The sequence below is a fragment of the Astyanax mexicanus genome, chromosome 12, assembly GCF_023375975.1.
Source record: "Astyanax mexicanus isolate ESR-SI-001 chromosome 12, AstMex3_surface, whole genome shotgun sequence".
NCBI classification, from domain to species: domain Eukaryota; kingdom Metazoa; phylum Chordata; class Actinopteri; order Characiformes; family Acestrorhamphidae; genus Astyanax; species Astyanax mexicanus.
Genome location: NC_064419.1, coordinates 38503839 through 38524543, shown reverse-complemented (window position 1 = coordinate 38524543; position 20705 = coordinate 38503839). Strand labels below are relative to the sequence as shown.

The 20705-nt window shown below is 36.0% G+C and overlaps 2 protein-coding genes across 2 annotated transcripts; one reads left to right on the top strand and one right to left on the bottom strand.

Moving 5' to 3' along the window:
- Positions 1-1584: 1584 nt before the first annotated feature.
- Positions 1585-13704, bottom strand: tspan36 (tetraspanin 36). The gene is made up of 7 exons (XM_022671097.2): positions 13537-13704; positions 8562-8753; positions 8347-8421; positions 8138-8233; positions 6519-6665; positions 6332-6415; positions 1585-4305 (listed from the first exon to the last, which is right to left on the bottom strand). The coding sequence occupies exons 1-7, from the start codon at positions 13594-13596 to the stop codon at positions 4231-4233; spliced, it is 729 nt and encodes a 242-aa protein (XP_022526818.2). The 5' UTR covers positions 13597-13704; the 3' UTR covers positions 1585-4230.
- Positions 13705-19861: 6157 nt separating this feature from the next.
- Positions 19862-20705, top strand: LOC103033636 (histone H1). The gene has a single exon (XM_007231609.3). The coding sequence runs from the start codon at positions 19940-19942 to the stop codon at positions 20486-20488; it is 549 nt and encodes a 182-aa protein (XP_007231671.2). The 5' UTR covers positions 19862-19939; the 3' UTR covers positions 20489-20705.

Here is a 20705-nt window from a genome sequence, read left to right as displayed (position 1 = left end):
ACACTCTAATATTTGGTTGAACTGCCTTTAGCATTGATTGCAGCACACATTCACTGTGGCATTGTTTCGATAAGCTTCTGCAATGTCTCAAGATTTACTTCAATCCAGTGTTGCATTAATTTTTCACCAAGATCTTGCAGCAGCATTGATGATGGTAGAGTCTGACCACTGCACAAAGCAGCGCTTCTCCATCCAGCACATCCCAAAAATTTTCAGGTCTGAAAAAGGTCTGGATTCTGTGGTGAACTCTCTCAATCCATTTGTAAAGAAAATGATGATCTCATGCTTCCTGAATCACCCTTTTACAATTCCAGCCCCATGGATCCTGACATTTTCATCTTGGAATATGGCCGTGCCATCAGGGAAGAATTCCAAAATCCATTGATGGAATAACCTAGTCTATGTTCAGTATATTTAGATAGTCAGCTGACCTCATTCTTTCAGCACATACTGTTGCTGAACCTAGACCTGACCAACTGCAGCATCAACCCCAGATCATCACAGTAAAGTATACAAAATCCTAAAGATTATTATTTACTTTGATTACACATGCAACAAAAAACACTGTGAATACTGTAGATATTTCACACTGTAAAGGTATTTTCATTATTCAAATGTGCATTCTGTAAGAGTATAGTGTATAGTGTTTGTGGTCTACTGTATTAATTAATCTTTAGAATGTAATTTTTACAACATAATGTGCATAATGCTTAGTAATATTATTCATAGACTTTCTTGTATGTATACAGCTGAAAAATTTACAGTAACAGTGACAGTGTAACGTTTACCCAAAATGCAAAAACAAAACAAAAAAAAAAATAAGTTGATTATAGTTGTTTTTTTTCCACTGATTTGGAATATATGAACCACTTCAGTGCATACGTGTGCCCCCTGCTGGCCATCCCTCTAATAACAGGTTTTCTAAATATTAAAAATAGAACAAAAGGGTAATTTTAAGTAGTTTGGAATCAAATGCTCTGCTGTAGAAGTTGCAGATTTGTTTTCACCTAGAGAACACGCACATATAGTTCCATGCATCCCACATATGGATGTCAGTGAAGGCCCCATCTGGGTGGTACACTGCACAAGGGGTCTAGATGAGCTTTAACCCTGCTGGCACACAACCGACCTTAAACGTTGAAATGTGGTTGAAATATGACTAAAGTAATGTCTGTTAACAACATTGAATCAACATTTAATGTTTAACAGTAGTGCTAATGTTGAATTTTAACATTGAATCAACATTTTATGTTCAATGGTTGTGCTAACGTTGAATTTTAACGTAGTACAGGGATGTGAGTTTATTGTTAACACTTTGTTAATCATAGGATTTTCTCATTTTTTTGAGCTATGGTTTATTAAAGATTGAACATATGACGTTGAAACAACGTTGCCTGTAAAAAGACGACTACAGAATGAAATGCCTCCAAGAGCAACATTAGCCTGAAGGTTAAATCTGTATAAACACACACTGCCAAATACCTTAAATATAGTTTTAAGATAAATGATTGTTTAGCCTAAAATATATTTCAACTAATTTAAACTCCATATATAGTAGAGTGTACAAAATACAGGTGTCAGAAATCGTAAAACACAACCTTTTATTCCAGAAATGAATAGGACGTGAAAATAAAGGGGAACTGACATATCTAAATACCCCAGGCGTATTTGGACTCTGTCCAGAACATGTCCCCCACCTTAAATACCACACCTTTGTAGGACAGGAGGGGAATCCCACATGTAATCTGCCCATTAAAACAAGAAACAAATTACATTTTTCACTAACAGACCATTGGCAGAACCGATGCAGACCACAAGTAAAAAAAAACAACAACAACAAAAAAAACACTGTTCTAATAGACTCTAAAAGTACTCTTAATGAGGTACAGTCCTGTAATCACTGATTGTATTCTCAGAACCAGCTCTCTAATGAATCGACCTGCACTCTTGATTAACCGACTTGGCTGGTTTAAAGGCCTTTTGTTGCTGGGGAACCCCTTTCAGATATTTTCATGGGCAATATCACTTGAAAATGCCACCACTAGACAGATAAGTGCTGAGGTCCACGCCCTGAGTTTTATCTACACTTGAACATTTCCAGGCTGACGTACAGTAGAATATATGTCCAAATATTTGTGGACACCTCTTCTAATACATACTTACAGCTGGCATTCAATGCACACACATACAGAGCTTGTCTAGTGTTTGTAGAGATATACTTCCAAAAGAATAGGACCTCTATAGAATAGATATACATTAACCTATTTATTGGCACCATGCCTAATACTCGATGTGGGATACTGGTGTTTGAAGCTGCACAGCACTGAGCTGTGGAGCAGTGGACCTGGGTTCTCTGGAATAATGGTGCTCCATCCAATACTTTTGAGAATGGGATGAGTTGGAAAATGAGGGAATAGGTGAGGTGAGGTGAGGTGAAGTGGGGTGGTGTGGTGATTACTCAACTTTCAGACTTTATGAACGGTCTTTTCTGTGAATGCAATCAAATCCTCACAGCAATGCAAATCCAAAATCTATAATAAAAAAAATAATAATAAACTTACCCGGACAGTAGAAACAGTTACTTCAACTAAAATAAAACAAATTTTAATATCCTTTGATTACTCAAGGATCAATGCCCCAATACTTTTCTGTCCAGACAAGTATGACTGGCACACTTTTCCTTCTGATTTCACTTAAATACAAGTTTATTTAATGATTTTATCAGTGCAAAAAAAAAAAAAAAACAACAACAAGACTGGCTTCTAACAAGCTTATTTTGACCTATTATGCTTTAGATTAAATTTGCAGCAAAACACACTACAGTAGAGACACAGATTCTAAAACTAAAGATAAACAGTTTGGATCATCTTTAAATGGTAAATGACCTAAATTTAAGGTCTAATCATTTTTCAGAGAGATTTTTATAGAAAGTCAGTTTCCTGGTCAGTTTCTGGACCTTAAATCTACAATTATGGTAAGGAATACCTAATGACAGATAGTAAATATTGATTATGGTAAGCAAAGGATAATTAATTTGATGCAGTTATGGGTGGGCAATATGACAATATTATGTTCGGCTATGTTCGGACTGCAAGCCCAAATCTGATTATTTAGCAAATATGGATGGTATCCAGATTGATTTTTGATAGTGTGAACATCTAAAAACCTATAAAATCAGATTTTTGCAAATCAGATCCAATCCACATTTGTATGTGGTTTGAAATGTGATTACAATCGGATTTGTGCAGATGTGTCTCAATCAGGGCATCGGCACGTCTTGTGTGTCACTCACAACACAACAAACAACAACCTCTTTAAATCCAGAGTGTAGAAAGTGCAGAGGTCCAAAAAGAGCACCAAAGATTAATAACTGGTGCCGACCAGATAACACAACATGCGGACACATTTGTGATGTCCTGACATGCAAATCCAATCTGATCACTTGAAACAAATTTAACAAATTTAAGAAACAAATCTGATTTTCCTGCAGTCTGAACATAGCCAATGTTACCATCATCATCATCATCTTGATAAATTATGTCACAATACACTTTTCATAGACATCAACACTTAAAGAACATTAAATAACTGCATGTTATATTACATAAATAGTCTAATTAGCCTTGTTTAATAGGAATTTATGAAATATCATAAAAAGAAAAATCAGGTAGCCTTATTTTTGCACTGTCCATTGCAAGTTAAGCAAAACATAATACACATCATGCACATTCTGAATATGTCTTCAAGTTTTGTGATGTTTGCCCAGTCCTAGATGAAGAACATTTTTGGAAAACATTAAACACATACAGACATACTGAAAGTGAAGGTACTCCTCCCTAAGGCACAATATTTGGCCAATAAAACACATCAACGAAACGTGCTGATATTTTGTTGTAAATTACAGAACATCCCTGGACGTCCTGCAGAAGAATATATAAAATATTCTTCCATTTTCTAGTTTGTTTCCTATTTTTCCTTATATTCAAATGCTTAAATTCTTGCACAGCTTAACATAACCTATATTAAAAACCAAGAAACTTTAATAAAAAGAAAAGAAAACGAAAAGTAACAGCACAATGATGGCAGAGGCAGTGGTGTACTGTCACTGTTGAGGCTGTGAGGGATGTCTGGCTGTTCCGTTTACAGGTGAAGGAGGCAGTGTGCAGCTGCAGGTTGTGGAGTCCCGGAGTGAATGAAGCAGCACTGGTGAACACTCTTGGCTGTGCTGAATCACGCGTACAGCGGCTGATACTCGTTTCTACCACTTCTGCAGGTGATCACGCAAATGCTCAGCATGCCAAAGAACTAGAAAGAGAACAGTGGTGTTACTACAAATCTATGTCCTATAGTGACATGCATACAGCTCTGGAGAAAAAAGAGACAACTTAAAAATGATAAGTTTCTTTGATTTTACCAAATTGAAAACCTCTGGAATATAATCAAGAGGAAGATGAATGATCACAAGCCATCAAACCAAACTGAACTGCTTGAGTTTTTGTACCAGGAGAGGCATAATGTTATCCAAAAGCAGTGTGTAAGACTGGTGGAGGAGAACATGCCAAGATGCATGAAAACTGTAATTAAAAAACAGGGTTATTCCACCAAATATTGATTTCTGAGCTCTTAAAACTTTATGTGAATATAAACTTGTTGTTTTCTTTGCATTATTTGAAGTCTAAAAGCTCTGCATCTTTTTTCTTATTTCAGCCATTTCTCATTTTCTGCAAATAAATGCTCTAAATGAAAATATTTTTATTTATAATTCGGGAGAAATGTTTATAAAGAAATGTCTGTAGTTTATAGAATAAAACAACAATGTTCAATGTAGTCAAAAAAAACTTATAAATAGCAAAATCAGAGAAACTAATTCAGAAACTGAAGTGGTCTCTTAATTTTTTTCAGAGCTGTATATAGCAAGTAGAGGCAATATTAATTTACCAGATTCACAGTAAATGAAAACACATAGCTGAGAGTAGTTTTGATTAAAATTTTATAAATTTGTCCATGTTTTAGTAAATGTCATATAAAATACAAAAAGTCAATTATGTACTGGATTGCTAGCAAACACAAAAATCAGTAAAACATCTCTTTTTTTTTTAAGAGGAGTAATGAGACAGTTGTTCTGAACAAATATGTCAAGTCTGGCCCTAAACAGAATAACAGAGTTTCAGGCATTTGAGATAAATGTACAAACTCTGCCTAAACTCTACTCCGTAAGCAGTTTAATACAATCGTTTAACCTTTGTACACTTAAAAAAAACACTTTTAAAAATCTATATCAGAACAGTCAAAGTACAAAATGTACATTTTAAGAAATTAAAAACTAAATGCAATGTTGTTAACTAGAGTACATATAAACAAATATAGTAAAGTAAAGTAAAGTCTCAAGCTTACTTTTTGTCAATTTATACCACATCTTTCAGCTTCTACAAGCATTCTGAAGTCATCAAGATCCTATTTTATATTTTAACTGAACTGAAACCTCTCACATTAACCCACAAACACTCACACCCACAAGCTGGCCAATAGAGATGTGCCACATCTTATTAATTGAATGATATAATAACTGTATGCAATATTGAAGCCAACAATTCAGACACAATAAAATACTCTATAATGTGATAGTCCTGAAAGTATTCGATTTTTGTTTATTTTGTTTGTTTGGTTAAGGTTTTTTTGTTGTTATATTACTTTATTTTTGTAATATGACTTGTTAGATTATTATATACAAAATCAGGGTCTTGGTAAATTGTTTTTAGATTTTTTTGTTTTTACTGAATGTATGAAACCTAAATTTACACTAAATTAAATATGATTTTTTTGTTATTGCAGAAATGCCTTAAAATATCATCATGATATTATTTTAGGGCCATATCGCCCATTAAGAAACTGCATTGCTAAAAAGACATGCAAAGTTTGAAGGGCTACTGTAGTTAATAAAAAGGAGCAATTGTTAAAATAGATATACCATATATATGCTCTTTAGCACCACCTAGCGGCCATTGTTAAAAGCATTTGTTTGTAAAAAGTGCCCAGATAGCCAGAATTATACTGCGATTTGATTGGTTAAGAGAAAGGACAACTGATAATGTACAAATCCATCCTCGTTTCACTAAGGATGACAGCTTCTACCACAGTGTAGCACAAAGATACAGAATACAAAATATAAGTTTGAACGGATGTATGGGTACAACTCTAAAATTTACATCACCTCAATTAGCATATGGTCAATTAATTAGATTCAACAGAACTAATGTGAAAATAATTGGTCCAAAGTGTACAGATTTGTTTAAAGACAAATATTGAGCATCTGAAAATGTCTCTAGCTTACCTTTATGATGGCAAAACCCAAGATGACCAGCATGGCATAACTCAGCACATCCTGGAGGAGCTTCTCCAGCTTAGCTTCACATCCCTATTAACAGAGAATTAAAACTTATTATAAAAAAACTGCTGCTTTCACCAAAACATAAAACAATTACAGTTTATAGATCAACATACTCTTACAAACAGCTTACCTGTACATTAAGCAGCTCAGGCTTGTCAAACTGCCCAGTGCAGGTACTGTTGGCTTTGCAGCAGGAAACGGGCACAGTGCTGTTATGAGAAGTGAACCATGGTCTGCTGCTCCAGTCAGTGTAGTTATTCACCCCACAGCACTGCAGCTGTAAGGGTAGAGGAGGGAAAAGCACCGAATAAGATGATGAAATGGTCTGCAGCAAAAAAACTCTATACAAACGTGTTAATTTTTATATAATATATGACTACTATAGATGACCAGAGACTGAACCAAGATTGTATACATTTGATCCAGTTAGTTAAGGTTTTAGACAGCAGTTTAGTGGCCGAGTGCACGGGTTGGTGTGGCATAGTGGATAACACCACTGCATGCCAGTGATCTACCACATCATGTGGAAGACTGGGGTTCAATTCCCTTAAATCTGAGTGACTATACAGCTCTACATTGCTACACCCTGTCCTCATCACCTGCATGGGCTGCATCTCCCTATACTGGACACTGATTGGTTTGTAGAATGTTGTCTATTCAGAGACTTTTCAGGTATTATGCTGAATTCTGCATCCCTGCCAGAATCAGATTCCCTGCAACTGGATGCATTATTCCTCATTTTTTTATTTGTGTTTATATTTTATTATTCTAATTATTTATCTCTTTACATTTTTTTACTGCTTTACATTTTAGCCTGTCCACTTATACTTTTATTCAGATTTGTTTTATTTTATTCTAAATTAAATCTTATGTTTGCTTGTTTTTCTAATGCTCTTACCATTTAATTTTTTAATGTTTTGTTCATAATCAGCTCTTTTTTCAGGCACTTTAGGTTGTAAATGCTAAGCTGCATTGGAAATGTGGGTTACCCTCAATGTATTAGAGTGAAAATAAAAGTTGATTGATTTGTCACTTAGCAAAGCAGATTACCCATGGGATTCCTTTTACTTCTGTTTACAAAAAGGTTCTCTAAGGATTTCTACAGTTATAGTAGAGTATAGTACAGCAGTCAAAAAAAATAAGCTTTTGTGCCCCTACTGCTCCAAGATGTGCATGCACTCCAAAGGTAGTCAGATTTTGGCACAACACTTATTCTTTTTTTCCTATTTCTGTTTTATTAAATGGGTAATGATAGGTTGCCCCTTAAACTTCCTGTAACTGGTCCAAAATTCTAAACCATAAAGAAAAAAAGCACTTTCACACTGCAAACTAACCAAACCATGGATAAAACTGATTTGGACCCAGACCATCTCTTCTGGTTGGACCACAATTTTTTTTATATAAATTTTATTTCAAATATTTTCCTATTTTTTCCCCAATTTACAAGGCCAATTACCCAGCCCACTCATTAGGAGTCCCCCAATCCCTAGCGATGCCCCAACACCAGGAGGGTGAAGACTAGCACATGCCTCCTCTGATACATGTGAAGTCAGACTTCACCTCTTTTCCAACTGCTGCTGATGAAGGATTGCTGAGTAGCGTCACAGCGCACTTGGAGGAAAGCGCAGCGACTTAGTTTAGATACATCAGCTCACAGACGCCTTGTGCTACTTTTTCAAATGTTGGAACTACACAAGCTAGGTGGTAGATGGTAGTTGTAAAGCTGTGCTAACTGTAATAATGACTTACCTGAGACTGCAAATAGTCTACTGCCGCGGTCTCAGCATTTTTACCATCATACTTCTGGAAGACATCACTCATAGACTTTTCCAAATCACCTTTTATCTGTCAACATGAATCAAGCACATATAAAACATTAGAATCACAGAAAATCAGAAAATCAGCCACACTAGAATTCTAATAGTACTCAACTACATCCAGAATGAAGAGAATCTTACCTTGCCCCTGTAGATGAAGCCAAACACAAAGGCTGCCACCTCTGCGGCAAACACCAGTAAAAGGATCACCATGAACTGCATGCAAAACAAGGTGAGAAGAAAGAAGACATCAAGTAACAAACCATTTACTTCTCCAATTTCTTCAGAAGGAACTGAAACATTTTTAAATCCCCACGGTAATACCAGACATAAGGGATGGAAAGTCCCATACTTACAAAGCTTAAGCCAACTTTAGACTCTCGCAGCGTCGCACAGCAGCCGATGAGTCCAATGATAAACAGAACCACGGCCACGCCGATAATGATGGCTGCGGGAATAAGGGTGTACTTGTCCTCCAAAAAGTTGTCAAATGTCCTGTAGCTCTTTATGACATAAGCGCCCACATAGGAAAGAGCCGCTCCTGCAGCCTGAATTAAGAAATGCAGAAAGAGATTTAAAATTTAAAATTTACCAGGCTGATAGAAGCAAATACAGTTAGAGTAAATGGTCAGTACCTTTTACTGTTTAGCCAATTATCCCACCCACACCCTAGGACCACTCCACATCACATGCAATGCTCTCAATACAGGAGGCAAGGACAAGCGCATGCCTCCTCCAATACATAGTAATGTCTACCAACACCGCTTTCTTAAATGCAGCAAATGCAGCATCACCAGGTAGTTGGTCAAACAAAGCACTGGAAGCAATGTGCTGTATCCACCACAACAGACACCTGTGCTCACCCACATCACACTAGGAGTGAGGGGCAGACAGAGTGTGATCTACCCACTGAGATAGAGCATGACCGACTGTGCTCTCTCGGGCTCTGGCTGCTGATGACGAAATAGCATGGCCCAGGATTCAAACTTGAGTCAGTTTGAGCCTCCGTTTCTAAACTGTCTGGTGAAATTCAGTTTATTGTTAACAGCAATAACAGCGATAAATAAAGGTCAATAATTTAACTAAACAGGGTACTCTGAGGTGATGCCACAGGCACCCTCTTTTGGTTCCTTATTAAACAATTAAATAAACCTAAGTAGTTTTCACATTGTCAAATCAAATCAAATCAAATCTAATTTATTTGTATAGCGCTTTTTACAACTGGTGTTGGCACAAAGCAGCTTTACAGAAACATGATTACAGGACAAAGAATCAGGTAAAAACATTAAACATACAAAATACAGAATACAGAACCCCCAGTGAGCGCATTGTGTCATTCACCATTGTTTTCTTATCTGGGAGTTGTTTAATTTACAAGGACAATAAATTAAAAGTGTAAAGAGTAATGTAATGTCATATAACATAAGGATTCTACATCAACTAACTGTTTTTGGGGTTTCTAGAACATAAGATCAAGGCTAAGAAACTTTTAGGAACATTTAAGGAAGAAACCGTAGGACTTTGGGAGGTGGGAGATGCCTGAGAACTAAATGCTGAACTGATTCTGCTTTAAGCTAGAAGAGTGGACTCCTCTCTGATAAAAAGTGGTAACAATGACTGACACATTGGAGATGGATGGGTAATGGTGGGGCATGAAAACTTCATAAGACATGGCAGGATGTTAGACTGGAATGAGGAGGAGTTCAAGCATGGTCCTCCTCCCAAACGTCAGTTATTCCATAGCAACATGGAAAGAGTTAAATTGTCTGATGCTCAGAAACAAAATTAACAGTGATGATTAAATAAAGTGACAGCTCTTTTTCTGATCATGAAAAAACAACAGATTTTGGCAGTTACACATTCAATGGACATCTATCAGTGTTTTTCCTTATGTCATTTTCATCAAGTCACATCTATATAAATGTTCCATCATGGTTAGTTTAAAGTCATTCTTTCAGATCCAGCACTGCATGTTTGCTTAAGTACTAAAAGTTACTAAGAAGAGAAGTGAGTGAGCAGTGATTTGTTTAACAGATATCAACTAAGATTATTAAATATTAACATCAGTACAACATTTGAAAAGGTATTATAATCAAGGTTTTATTATGATTTTCCTGTTCTTACTTACATTGTGTACTAATCACAATTGTTTCCTGTTTATTTTAATTGATTAAATGTATTTTAGTTCTTTATAGCTACAACTTGAACATTTTACTTTGATCATTTTTATTTGTCCATATTGTTTATTTTAAATGTAGACTCATTTTATAGCAGGGAAGAATTTGTTTTCCTTACCCTTTACCATTTTACCTTACCTTTACTCTAAATATTGCATTGTACTCTTTAAAAGCTGTAAAACTGTGAAGCTCCATTTATGTATGAAATACATACAAATAAAGATTACTATTATTATTATTATTATTATTATTATTATTATTATTATTAGTAGTAGTAGTAGTATTAATAATAATAATACAAAAAAGAATAAAAATAATAACAATAAAAAAAAAAATAATAATAATAATAATAATAACCTGCTGATATATCATCGAATGTAGATTAATACAGATTTGATTCTTATATAATTCACAGTTACTTTTTTATAAGTAATATGTCCTTAAAAATGTGTACATTAAGTTCTATTAATTTTTGCACCAGTATTTTGCAATAGTTGTGGGTTTGGCTTGATGATCCTCCCACAGCAACACATGACTGACTTAGTCACACTGCTCAGTCACGGGACCACGAGTGACCCCGTTACTGCCTGTAATCTTTACTGGAACTCTGGTCTTGTGCCTCAGATATGAGCGCAAATCCCACACAACAGCAGCAGCAGAAGCAAAGTTCCAGAATCCCCCCTACTCTCCCCCCTCTTCACACACACTCATGTACTACATTACTAAAAAGTTAAATTAGTGTGTCTGTATATTGTAGAAGACCAGTGTGTATTTTAGATTGCTATATTATTATTATAAACAGTGGACTATATTTAGCCTCACAGTCTCTTACTAATTTAACTCACAGGTGAATTAGCTAGTGAACATGCTAACATTAGTAAAATCAGTTTTGTGTTTACTGCACAACAACAAAACAACTGCTCTTTTTTTTTCAGAAAGTTCCTCTTTCGATTCTCTGGGTGTAGAAAACCATAATGTGGCGAGATGACTGTAAGATGAAACCGGAACTAAAAACCGATATTCCTCCATTTAGCCATCACAGTTTTCTGTGGTGAGCCATTTTAGTTAAAAAAAAAAACTGATACAGGTCATAAATTAAACTTCTGTAATCCAGTTTTTAGTGGTAGATCCACTCCTTTCAGATTAACAATATTCATCTCATTTATTAATAATATTATCATATATGTACAGATATATACAGATCTTGAACTCCATTTTTACTAATCATATTACCAGGAAAAGATATCCTTAATAACATTTTGATTAGGTATATGTTACCATTGCTATACATGGGGTTTTACGCTCCCTAAGCCAAGTTCACACACTACACAATTTAAGTTTCCATTTGACAACATAATGAAATAAACCTCTGCTCTGATGCAAATTGCTGAAAGACGCTAAAAGATCACAGAGGAGTCGCAGCAAACATGACTTCCAGCAAACATCCATCCGGTTTAATATCTATACTAGTCAGTGACTATAAAACTGTGAGTGAAGAGCAGCGACTAACTACTGCCAATGAGATCATGTTGAGAGAACCACGTGTCCAACCAACGTAGTTCTCACATGGTCTTGAGAAGGAACGTGTTTTTCGAGAGCAGCCAGATGAGTCTGTAATTTCCCACAGTAAAAAATTGTGTAATTCGAGCGACAGTATGAATATATATGCAGTTATGGGGAAATGAAACTTTAGTTTAGACTTTTAGTTCAGTTCTTTTTAGACATTGGTTTAGTTCTGTCTCGCCACAGGCACAGTCCATCACTGAGGCCAAACAGAGCCAGACTGAATGCTTTTCAAAATGTTTTCTTACTTCTAAGTACGAAACACTCAGTTCATTCATGGCTCCATAATCTAATTCAGCGGGAGGCATTAGCTGAGAAGCATAGATCAGAACAAACAGGCATGTAGCGAAGTAGCTTCTTCTACTTCTAGAGAGAGATTAAACACATTTCTGTGCCGACAGCTAGCTACAATTTTGTTCACAAATTCAGACTTTTTGAGGTTACATTTGAAAATAGACAATTGAGTGTAAAACTTTAGTATTTCATTTTATCACATGTATTATAGTGAAGAAGAGTTTTTTTTATTACCACAATTTCAGGAGAATAAAAATCTCAATTTTCCATGGTAGACTATGAGATAAAAGTAGACTATGAGATAAAAGTAGACTATGAGATAAAAGTAGCCCATTTCCTGCTTTTACAGATCTGTTGCAACCAGTTTAACAAATCAAATACTTGTATTAATTGTATTAGGTTCCATATAACTAGCTCCAATTATTGATTTCTAGAACAAAAAGTTCAAATACAAGTTATTATTGGGATTTTAACATTAAAATAGTTAGAGTCATGTTCCCATAATAAGAAAAAACATGATTTAGCTGCTCACTGAATTTATCTGATTCAATGTTGAATTTCATCAATATTCCGAATTTTCTTAAGTATTTTTTTTATTTTCCTTGAACTTTTTATGTAAAAAACTAGATAAATAAAATAAACAGCCAAAAATACTTCTTTACATTTTCTTGTACATATACTTACATTTATTTATGGCCCACTTATGCACCTTATTGTAATGGGTGGAAATATGCCCTGTAACATTATTTTAAAATAAACGAAAAATAAATACATAAAAATAAGGTATGGTATGAACTGGGGTAATAACCAAAATTGCCTGAGGGTTCTTGACTTTACTCTTGACTAAAAGGGGAAAAAATATTTTATACATTTTTTTAGAATGTAACTTTAAACAGTCATAAAATGATAATTGTTACACTGACCCTCTTGGCTTGGTTTTACAGGTAAACAGGTACACAGGTAGCTAACCTGTACAGAAACACAGTTCAGTAGCTACAGTTGAGCACTGCGCAGTCAGTGCGCACAACTGGGCAGGAAGAAACCCAACCCGACCACAACAACCTCACAGCACAGCAGAGCAGAGCTCAGCACAGCACAGTTTAACAGATAAACACCTGGAGTTAATCTATATTACCCATATAACTAAAGATCACAGAGAAACCCTCATTTGCAGAATATTCACCCACAAACAGAGAGTCAGACACTGTTTATCCCTGGTAGTTAGTGTGTGTTCAGGCTGACTGAGTACCTGATGCTGCTGACATTTAATTTTACAATAAATAAACACAAAACTCACCCAGAATATCAGGCTGAGGATGAGCAGGACGCTCTTGGAGGTGAGAATACCGCAGTCCATCTCTGGTTTCGGGTCTGAGTGAGCTCTGAGGGGCAGATGCAGTTGTGTTGTCTCTGTTGGATCGGCTCAGGAAAGCACCTCGCTCTGCTCCCCTACAAGCACGCGCCGCGTCACCCCCACGTGATGTTCGAATCCGAGCGAATCGGTTCCTGAATCAGTGAGTCAGTGGAGATGAATCAAACGCATCTGAATCTCTTTGGCATTTTTGCAACTTTTACGTTAGTTTTAACTCTCTGCTGCATCAATTATAATTTTTGGGGAGAAAACAAAAAATCACACCGTTATATGAAATATTTTTCTTTGGATTTTCTTTGATAACAAGCCGGTTATTTGAATCTCCACGGCTTAATCATGAGGGCCCCTACAAAAGTGATCTACTACACTACCCTACCCCTTAACAGGCCTTGGTCTATACAGGGCCACACGTGTTAATGATACAAATCCCCCTTTATCTGCAGTAAAATAAATTATTTACATTCTGAATACTTTGATGGCTTTGGAGACTCTAAGAAGCTGCCTGCTCACTCTCTACTTCACTTAATAATTTCAGATCAGTAACAGGAATCAACCCAAATTCTGCATAATTAAAAACAGACATAAAAACTAGACTACCATAACGAAACGAAAGGTTTGGAGGACATAAAATGTTTGGTGTGTATTCAGGAAAATATTGATTTTAAAATTCAATACAGTTCCGGAAAGCTCCAATTGTAATCATTATGTTTTGACAGTTTGCAGATTTACTTCAAATTTGTAAAATATTTTCTTTTAAACTTACAATTTAGGATTTTTGATAACGTCTATTATCAAATTTGAAACCTTTTTATGTAGTGCTTAAATAGATATCCTAAAGATATTGGAATGTAATCAGGCTGAAATTTGACTAAAATACCTGCCTGTTAAGAGGTTAAGAAACTCCTGAAGAGCTCTTCAAAGAGCACTTACTCTCCTAACACCCCTAACAAAATAACTAAACCATTAAAATAACTAAAATCATCAGTGCGCCTTATAATCCATTTAAAAATAGACCAGAAAATAGACATTCATTGATAGTGCACCGCATAATTCAGTGCACTTTATGCTGTTTTATGTAAAATACGGTAACTATTTCTAACCTCATTTCATATCCCACTATTTCCCCTTGGCCTCGTTTAGGCCCTGTCAAAACCCTGATCAACTGCATGAACCGTTTGAATCTTTTTGAAAATGGATCTGAACTACTTAAAAAAAAACTATGCCTTTTAAGTATTTAAATTTTTTTAAAACATTGATTTAAAACTTTAGAAAACTGTGAATCTTTGACAGTGTTTTAACTTTAATTGTCATCTAATTAGTGTTTAACAGTTGCTTAGAGTAGCTATGACTGCTCATGATTGCTAGAACAAGGTATTAGGAGTTAGAAGTCTAGAACTTCTGAAATTTGCGTCTCCTGGCCTGAATGATTGTGAGCAAACCATAGCCCTAACACATCTTGTTTGAAAAGTAACCGGTTATTGATCTTTAACATTTTGCAGAGATCAGTTCATCTTCTACTTGTTTAACTATTCATTGTAACAGAAACTCTGACCAGGGGGTGTCCATGTATGTACTGTAATTTCCCATCACTGCACGTCACAAACGCTCACGCTCAGAATCAGCTGAAAAGGAAGTGCATGAAAGCATGTGAAACCAGAGCTGCTCAAACACTCCTATATCACATGCTTTCAGAGCAGCAGGGCCGCTCACAGACCTTAAAGCTGCAGGCTATCTGTCTCAGCATTGAGTGATATCACACAATCTCTGGTAGAGGTAGAGATGGAGGGGGTGGGGTTCTATACACAACATGTATTGACAATAGTGATTCCATTTCTATATAACAGAGGGAACATTTTTTCTTGATGTCTGAGGGAAAGAGGCCCTAGGCTGCATCAGAATAATGTTCTGTGTGTCTGATTTTCTGGCTTTGGGCTGATCTAGTAGCCATGTGGATCCACATGCTGGTCATCTCAATTTCATTATGGAGGACATAGTTGCAACAATTAATCAACCTTATGCATAACGCTGATAGTAAATAATCATTGCCAATAATAGTAATCACATAGTTGATCAGCTGGCTTGATTATGTCTCTGCCTAAATGAATTACATCAAATGACTGATGGAATACAAAGAAATACAGATGAGTTTTGCATGACCCCTTATTGATTAGATATGTTAATGCTGACTGATAAAAAAGACAAAGTAAAATAGTAAGTATTCTGAAATTTCTGAGATTTTACAATGTAAATAAATGTGGAATCACTATTTGGCAAAAATGACCATTGATTCCATGTTTATGTGTTATAACTACTTATTAATGGATTTTACATTATTTACAATCTCATTTATAACCACTAATAAACTCATTCAGACTCCTCCAACTATTTATAAACCCTTTAAAGCCTTATTTGATAAAACATTCACATTTAGATAAGAAGAAAGGTTACATTTTCCACTAAAATCTAACAGCTCTCCCAACAGATCTAGGTTTTCTTTACCGAGCTAAATTAAATTCTATGTTTCAGCTTAACTACTTAAATAAGGTATTGATTATTAATGCCATTTTAATAAATATATACAGCTCTGGAACAAAATTAAGAGACCACTTCAGTTTCTGAATCAGTTTCTCTGATTTTGCTATTTATAGGTGTATATTTGAGGACAATTAACATTGTTGTATTGTTCTATAAACTACGGACACATTTTCTCCCAAATATTTTAATTTAGAGCATGTATTTGCAGAAAACGAGAAATGGCTGAAATAACAAAAAAGAGGCAGAGCTTTCAGACCTCAAATAAAGCAAAGAAAACAAGTTCATAGTCATGAAGTTTTAAGTGTCCAGAAATCAATATTTGGTGGAATAACCCTGGTTTTAATCACAGTTTTCATGCATCTTGGCATGTTCTCCTCCACCAGTCTTACACACTGCTTTTGGATAACTTTAGGCCACTCCTGGTGCACAACTTCAAGCTGTTTAGCTTGGTTTGATGGCTTGTGAGGTTTTCAGTTTGGTAAAATCAAAGAAAAACATTATCATTTAGTGGTCTCTTATTTTTTTTTTCAGAGCTGTATATTTATTTAACTGCTTTAGCCCCTGTGGTGTCAGTTAATTTTTGGACTCAGATTACCATAAATCTAAATTATTTTGCTAATTGGTATAAAACTGTAATTGTTTTATTTGATGTCTGTACACAATTTGTGTTCTCATCCTTAGAAATTAATGTGCGATGCTATAAAATATGTGAAAGTTTGGGTTCAGGCACATGATCATACAAAATATGGACACTGATCCTCCCCTGTTCTTCATGAGATCATTCTAAAAATAAAATTTGGTATGCAGTTTTTCAAGATAGTGACAGTTTCTCCAAGATTGTTCCATGTGATTGTTAGATGAGATGAGATTACTGTGTTTTCCCTACAGGAATGAATAAGCTGCACTGAACCAATCACGAGGGGGTACAACAGCAACTGCATTCCAGAAAACTGCATTCCAATAAAAACAGTTGAGGCAGTATAGCAAATACAAATACAAAACTCAGTGTTTCTTAGCTTTACTTTGACTTTTATTTTATGTTTTGTCTGCTCAACTTCATTTCATTTCCATTTTGCATCTATTCCTACTTCCGGCTTACCAAAAAATGGTAAACGTTGACCATTTTGCAACGTTGTCGATGTGTTTTAGGTGTTATTTTGTCCCAAATTATATGGTTTCATCACCTATTGTTGAATGATGGTTCTCATCTGAGGAATCAGAGATCATAAGTGTTCAGTTGTTCCATACTTTTCCATACTGTCCTAAGCTTGTCTGATTTTGGGTTGTAGTAAGCATTTACTGTGGCAATCACCTGGGACACTGTAGTAACTGCATAGCAACCACTAAGTAATATGGTTGTAATTAGGGTGACCAGATTTGGGTTTCTGAAAAGGAGGACACCTTTTTTGTATGGGGGGAGGGGGGGATGTTGGTTTTATTGAATTCATGTATAATATGTATTTTCAGAATTTCTCTGATATAACAGCTCAATGCTAATTCTTCAGGTTAAAGGTGCTTCCTCCTTTAAACAGCTATATAACATGTATTTGTATCAGGCTACAAACAGGGCTGCTTTATGAATTCATGCAACACAACTATGTCTTAAAAGCATTTGACACTGTTTTACTCTTATTCAGTGTGGGCAGACCTTTTGCTAATATTACTTTTATATTTTTTACACTTACTAGTTAACTGATCATTTAGCAGTTTTAAAGTCTGTTATTTCACTTGTTTTAGTGCTTTTTAAAACATGTTGATCCACAGCATAGAGGCTACAAAACTCAAACTATGCAGCCTTTCAACACACCTTTAACCTAAATATCTAAAATAAAATGATGTAGCCTAAAATATACACTTGCTGCTCATTCAACACTTCTCAGTCTTCACCGTTTGCTATTTTTGTCAGCCTTTGCTCATCTTTCTCATGTAATAGAGCTAAGGTTATCTCCATCACCTCAAAATCCCTGTGTTATCCTAACTTTACTAACGTTACTACCTGTTTATGTGCTACACATAAACGCTAAGTCTGTCCCTCGTTTCCTCCATCACAAGCCTGCGCTCCCGGTCTGCTGCTTCTGTCAACTGCGCTCACACACGTGTGCTTTCACTTGTAAACACTCGGGGTATACACTGGCAAGCACACGCTTTCTTCTTCACACACACACAATGCAAAGTAGATAGATTTGAAGAGAAGGGCGTGATTAGTTTGCGATACAGAGAAACCTGGTATGGAGTGGACAATGCACAATGCACTGTACTGTGGGCAGTCAAACAAAATCCAGGACGATTTTTAAATTCCACCTGGACATTTTTTTAGGTCTCAAAAGTGTAACATGTCCGGGGAAAAGAGGACATCTGGTCACCCTAGTTGTAACATGGTTGTCTGAAGTCTGAAGTTCTGAATTATAATTTTACTGACAAAAAAGTGGAAAGAAAGTAGAATATGCTTAGTTGATGAGGCCTACAGAAACAGAAAATTAGTTACCATTAAATTTTGTTTTTATATAAACACAACCAGATGTTTCTTGAGCATTTGCGTCTGTTGATTATCTGTATGCTAAAGTGTACTATCTGCATAAATTAAGACCAAAAAATAAAAGTGGCTTAAAGACAGGAACAGGTGAAAAACTGAAAACAGCAAAAAACAAAAAAAAAAAAAAAAAAAACAGCTGCAGTGATGAGCATGCAGCTTCTTTTACCGCCAGAACCAGATAACCCGGGTGAGGTCGTCTTGGGTCACTCACACAGTGAACAGATCTGGATTCAAAGATAAGTCTCAGAGAGTTTTAGGAGGGAAAACACTCCACATACTCAGCTCTTATAGCTTATATAGCTTATAACACATTTTCACTCAATTCACACAATTAACACTCGTTTTCTGACAAAAAGTGTTAAAATAAACTTTAAATGTGAGCCTCTATTTTTTTGTACTGGAGCACCTGCAATTTTAATAAAAAAATCTATACATAATTTACTTTATTTTAATTTTTAACATATTTAAAGGTACATTTATTTTTATTTGTTGACACCATAGCTTTATTTAATTACTTTACATATCTTTAATACTGTTCTCTTGTAAAGTTTCTGTCACTGTCCTAAATGTAAAACCTAAATGATAAAACAAAAAATTAAGCAAAATTCAACCTATTTATCCATTAAACCTAACACTGTTCTTCATTTAATAGATAACTATGATGACATAATGCTGAAAAATTTGAAAGACAACTTACTGTTGATAGTAACAGTTTCCAGCATAAGAAGTGTGTTTTTTGTCAAGAGAAAAATGAGTTAAAATACAGCAAGACAATTCAAGAATAAAATGTTTGTAAAGGGGCATCTTCACTGGACCCATGTCTCTCTGTTTAAGGTAAAATTAGTCTTGGAGAAAACGAGCTGCAAGGATTTTAGAGCTCAAGAACATGACATCTACTAATGAAAAGTAGTGAGTGATAATTAAGTTGCATGATTTTTGCATGGAATAAGCCAATCTTCTACTTATAAGTTAGCAGGAGGCCTTGTATATGTGTCCATATCAATGTGTGCAATTTTATTACATGGTATATTTGGTTGCTTTTTGCATTTTGTAGACATTGTATTAGTTTTTGCACAAGAAGGAAAACACAATTTGGTTTAGACATGAAGCAAAAAGGCGGTCAAGCAAGTGGTTGAGTCTACACGGTTCTCATCATATCTATATTAGCAGCTGGACACAGACGCTAGCAGAAGTCTTCCTCTTCTTGCTATCTGCATCCTCACTCGTTACACGCCCTACTGCAACAAGTCACGGACGGTCATGTCTGAGGCAGCCCCAGCTCCAGCAGCTCCTGCTAAATCGCCAAAGCGGAGGTCAACGAAGGCCAAGAAGACCGGCCCCACAGTCTCCGACCTGGTTCTGAAGGTGGTGTCTGCGAGCAAGGAACGCAAGGGCATCTCTCTGGCTACTCTGAAGAAAGGCCTGTCTTCTTCCGGCTATGATGTGATCAAGAACAGCTTCCGCGTTCGACTGGCCGTCAGACGCCTGCTCACCAGCGGTCGGCTAACTCAGACCAAAGGCACTGGAGCATCTGGATCCTTCAAAATCGGAGAAAAGGCAGCAAAGAAGAAAACCGTCAAGAAAGCCAAGAAGCCTCGGGCCAAGAAAGTCAAGGCCAAGAAGACAAGGGCGAAGAAACCAGCCGGGGCCAAGAAGTCTCCAAAGAAGTCTTCTCCAAAGAAGAAGAGAAAGACCAAGAGCCCCAAAAAGAGCCCCAAGAAGGCCAAAATACCTGCAGCCAAGAAGACCAAGAGTCCCCGAAAGACGACACGCAGATCCAGAGCCAAAGCTCCAGCCAAACAGCAGTGAGTTCAAGCAACTGGACAGTGACTATTCTGGTACCTGCTGCTGCTGTTGGGTGACCATGTTTAGGAACTCTTGATGTGCTTGATTTGTGCTCTGTGCATGTTTTAAACCATATGGTTAGATTAGATAGTCTGGATTTACCTGTCATCTTTGCTTTGTAAACTAATGGCATTCTGAATGTCCAAGCTTTAATAAAAACTATGATGTATAAAGAATAAAA

Bases quoted from the DNA above. Each gene is read 5' to 3' on its own strand.
- LOC103033636 (XM_007231609.3), top strand. From the start codon at position 19,940: ATGTCTGAGGCAGCCCCAGCTCCAGCAGCTCCTGCTAAATCGCCAAAG.
- tspan36 (XM_022671097.2), bottom strand. From the start codon at position 13,596: ATGGACTGCGGTATTCTCACCTCCAAGAGCGTCCTGCTCATCCTCAGC. The intron at 6,416-6,518 runs GTAAGCTGTTTG...CTCTGTTAATAG, and splicing joins CTGAGCTGCTTAATGTACAG to GGATGTGAAGCTAAGCTGGA. The intron at 4,306-6,331 runs GTAAGCTAGAGA...TTCTCTTTCTAG, and splicing joins TGGGTTTTGCCATCATAAAG to TTCTTTGGCATGCTGAGCAT.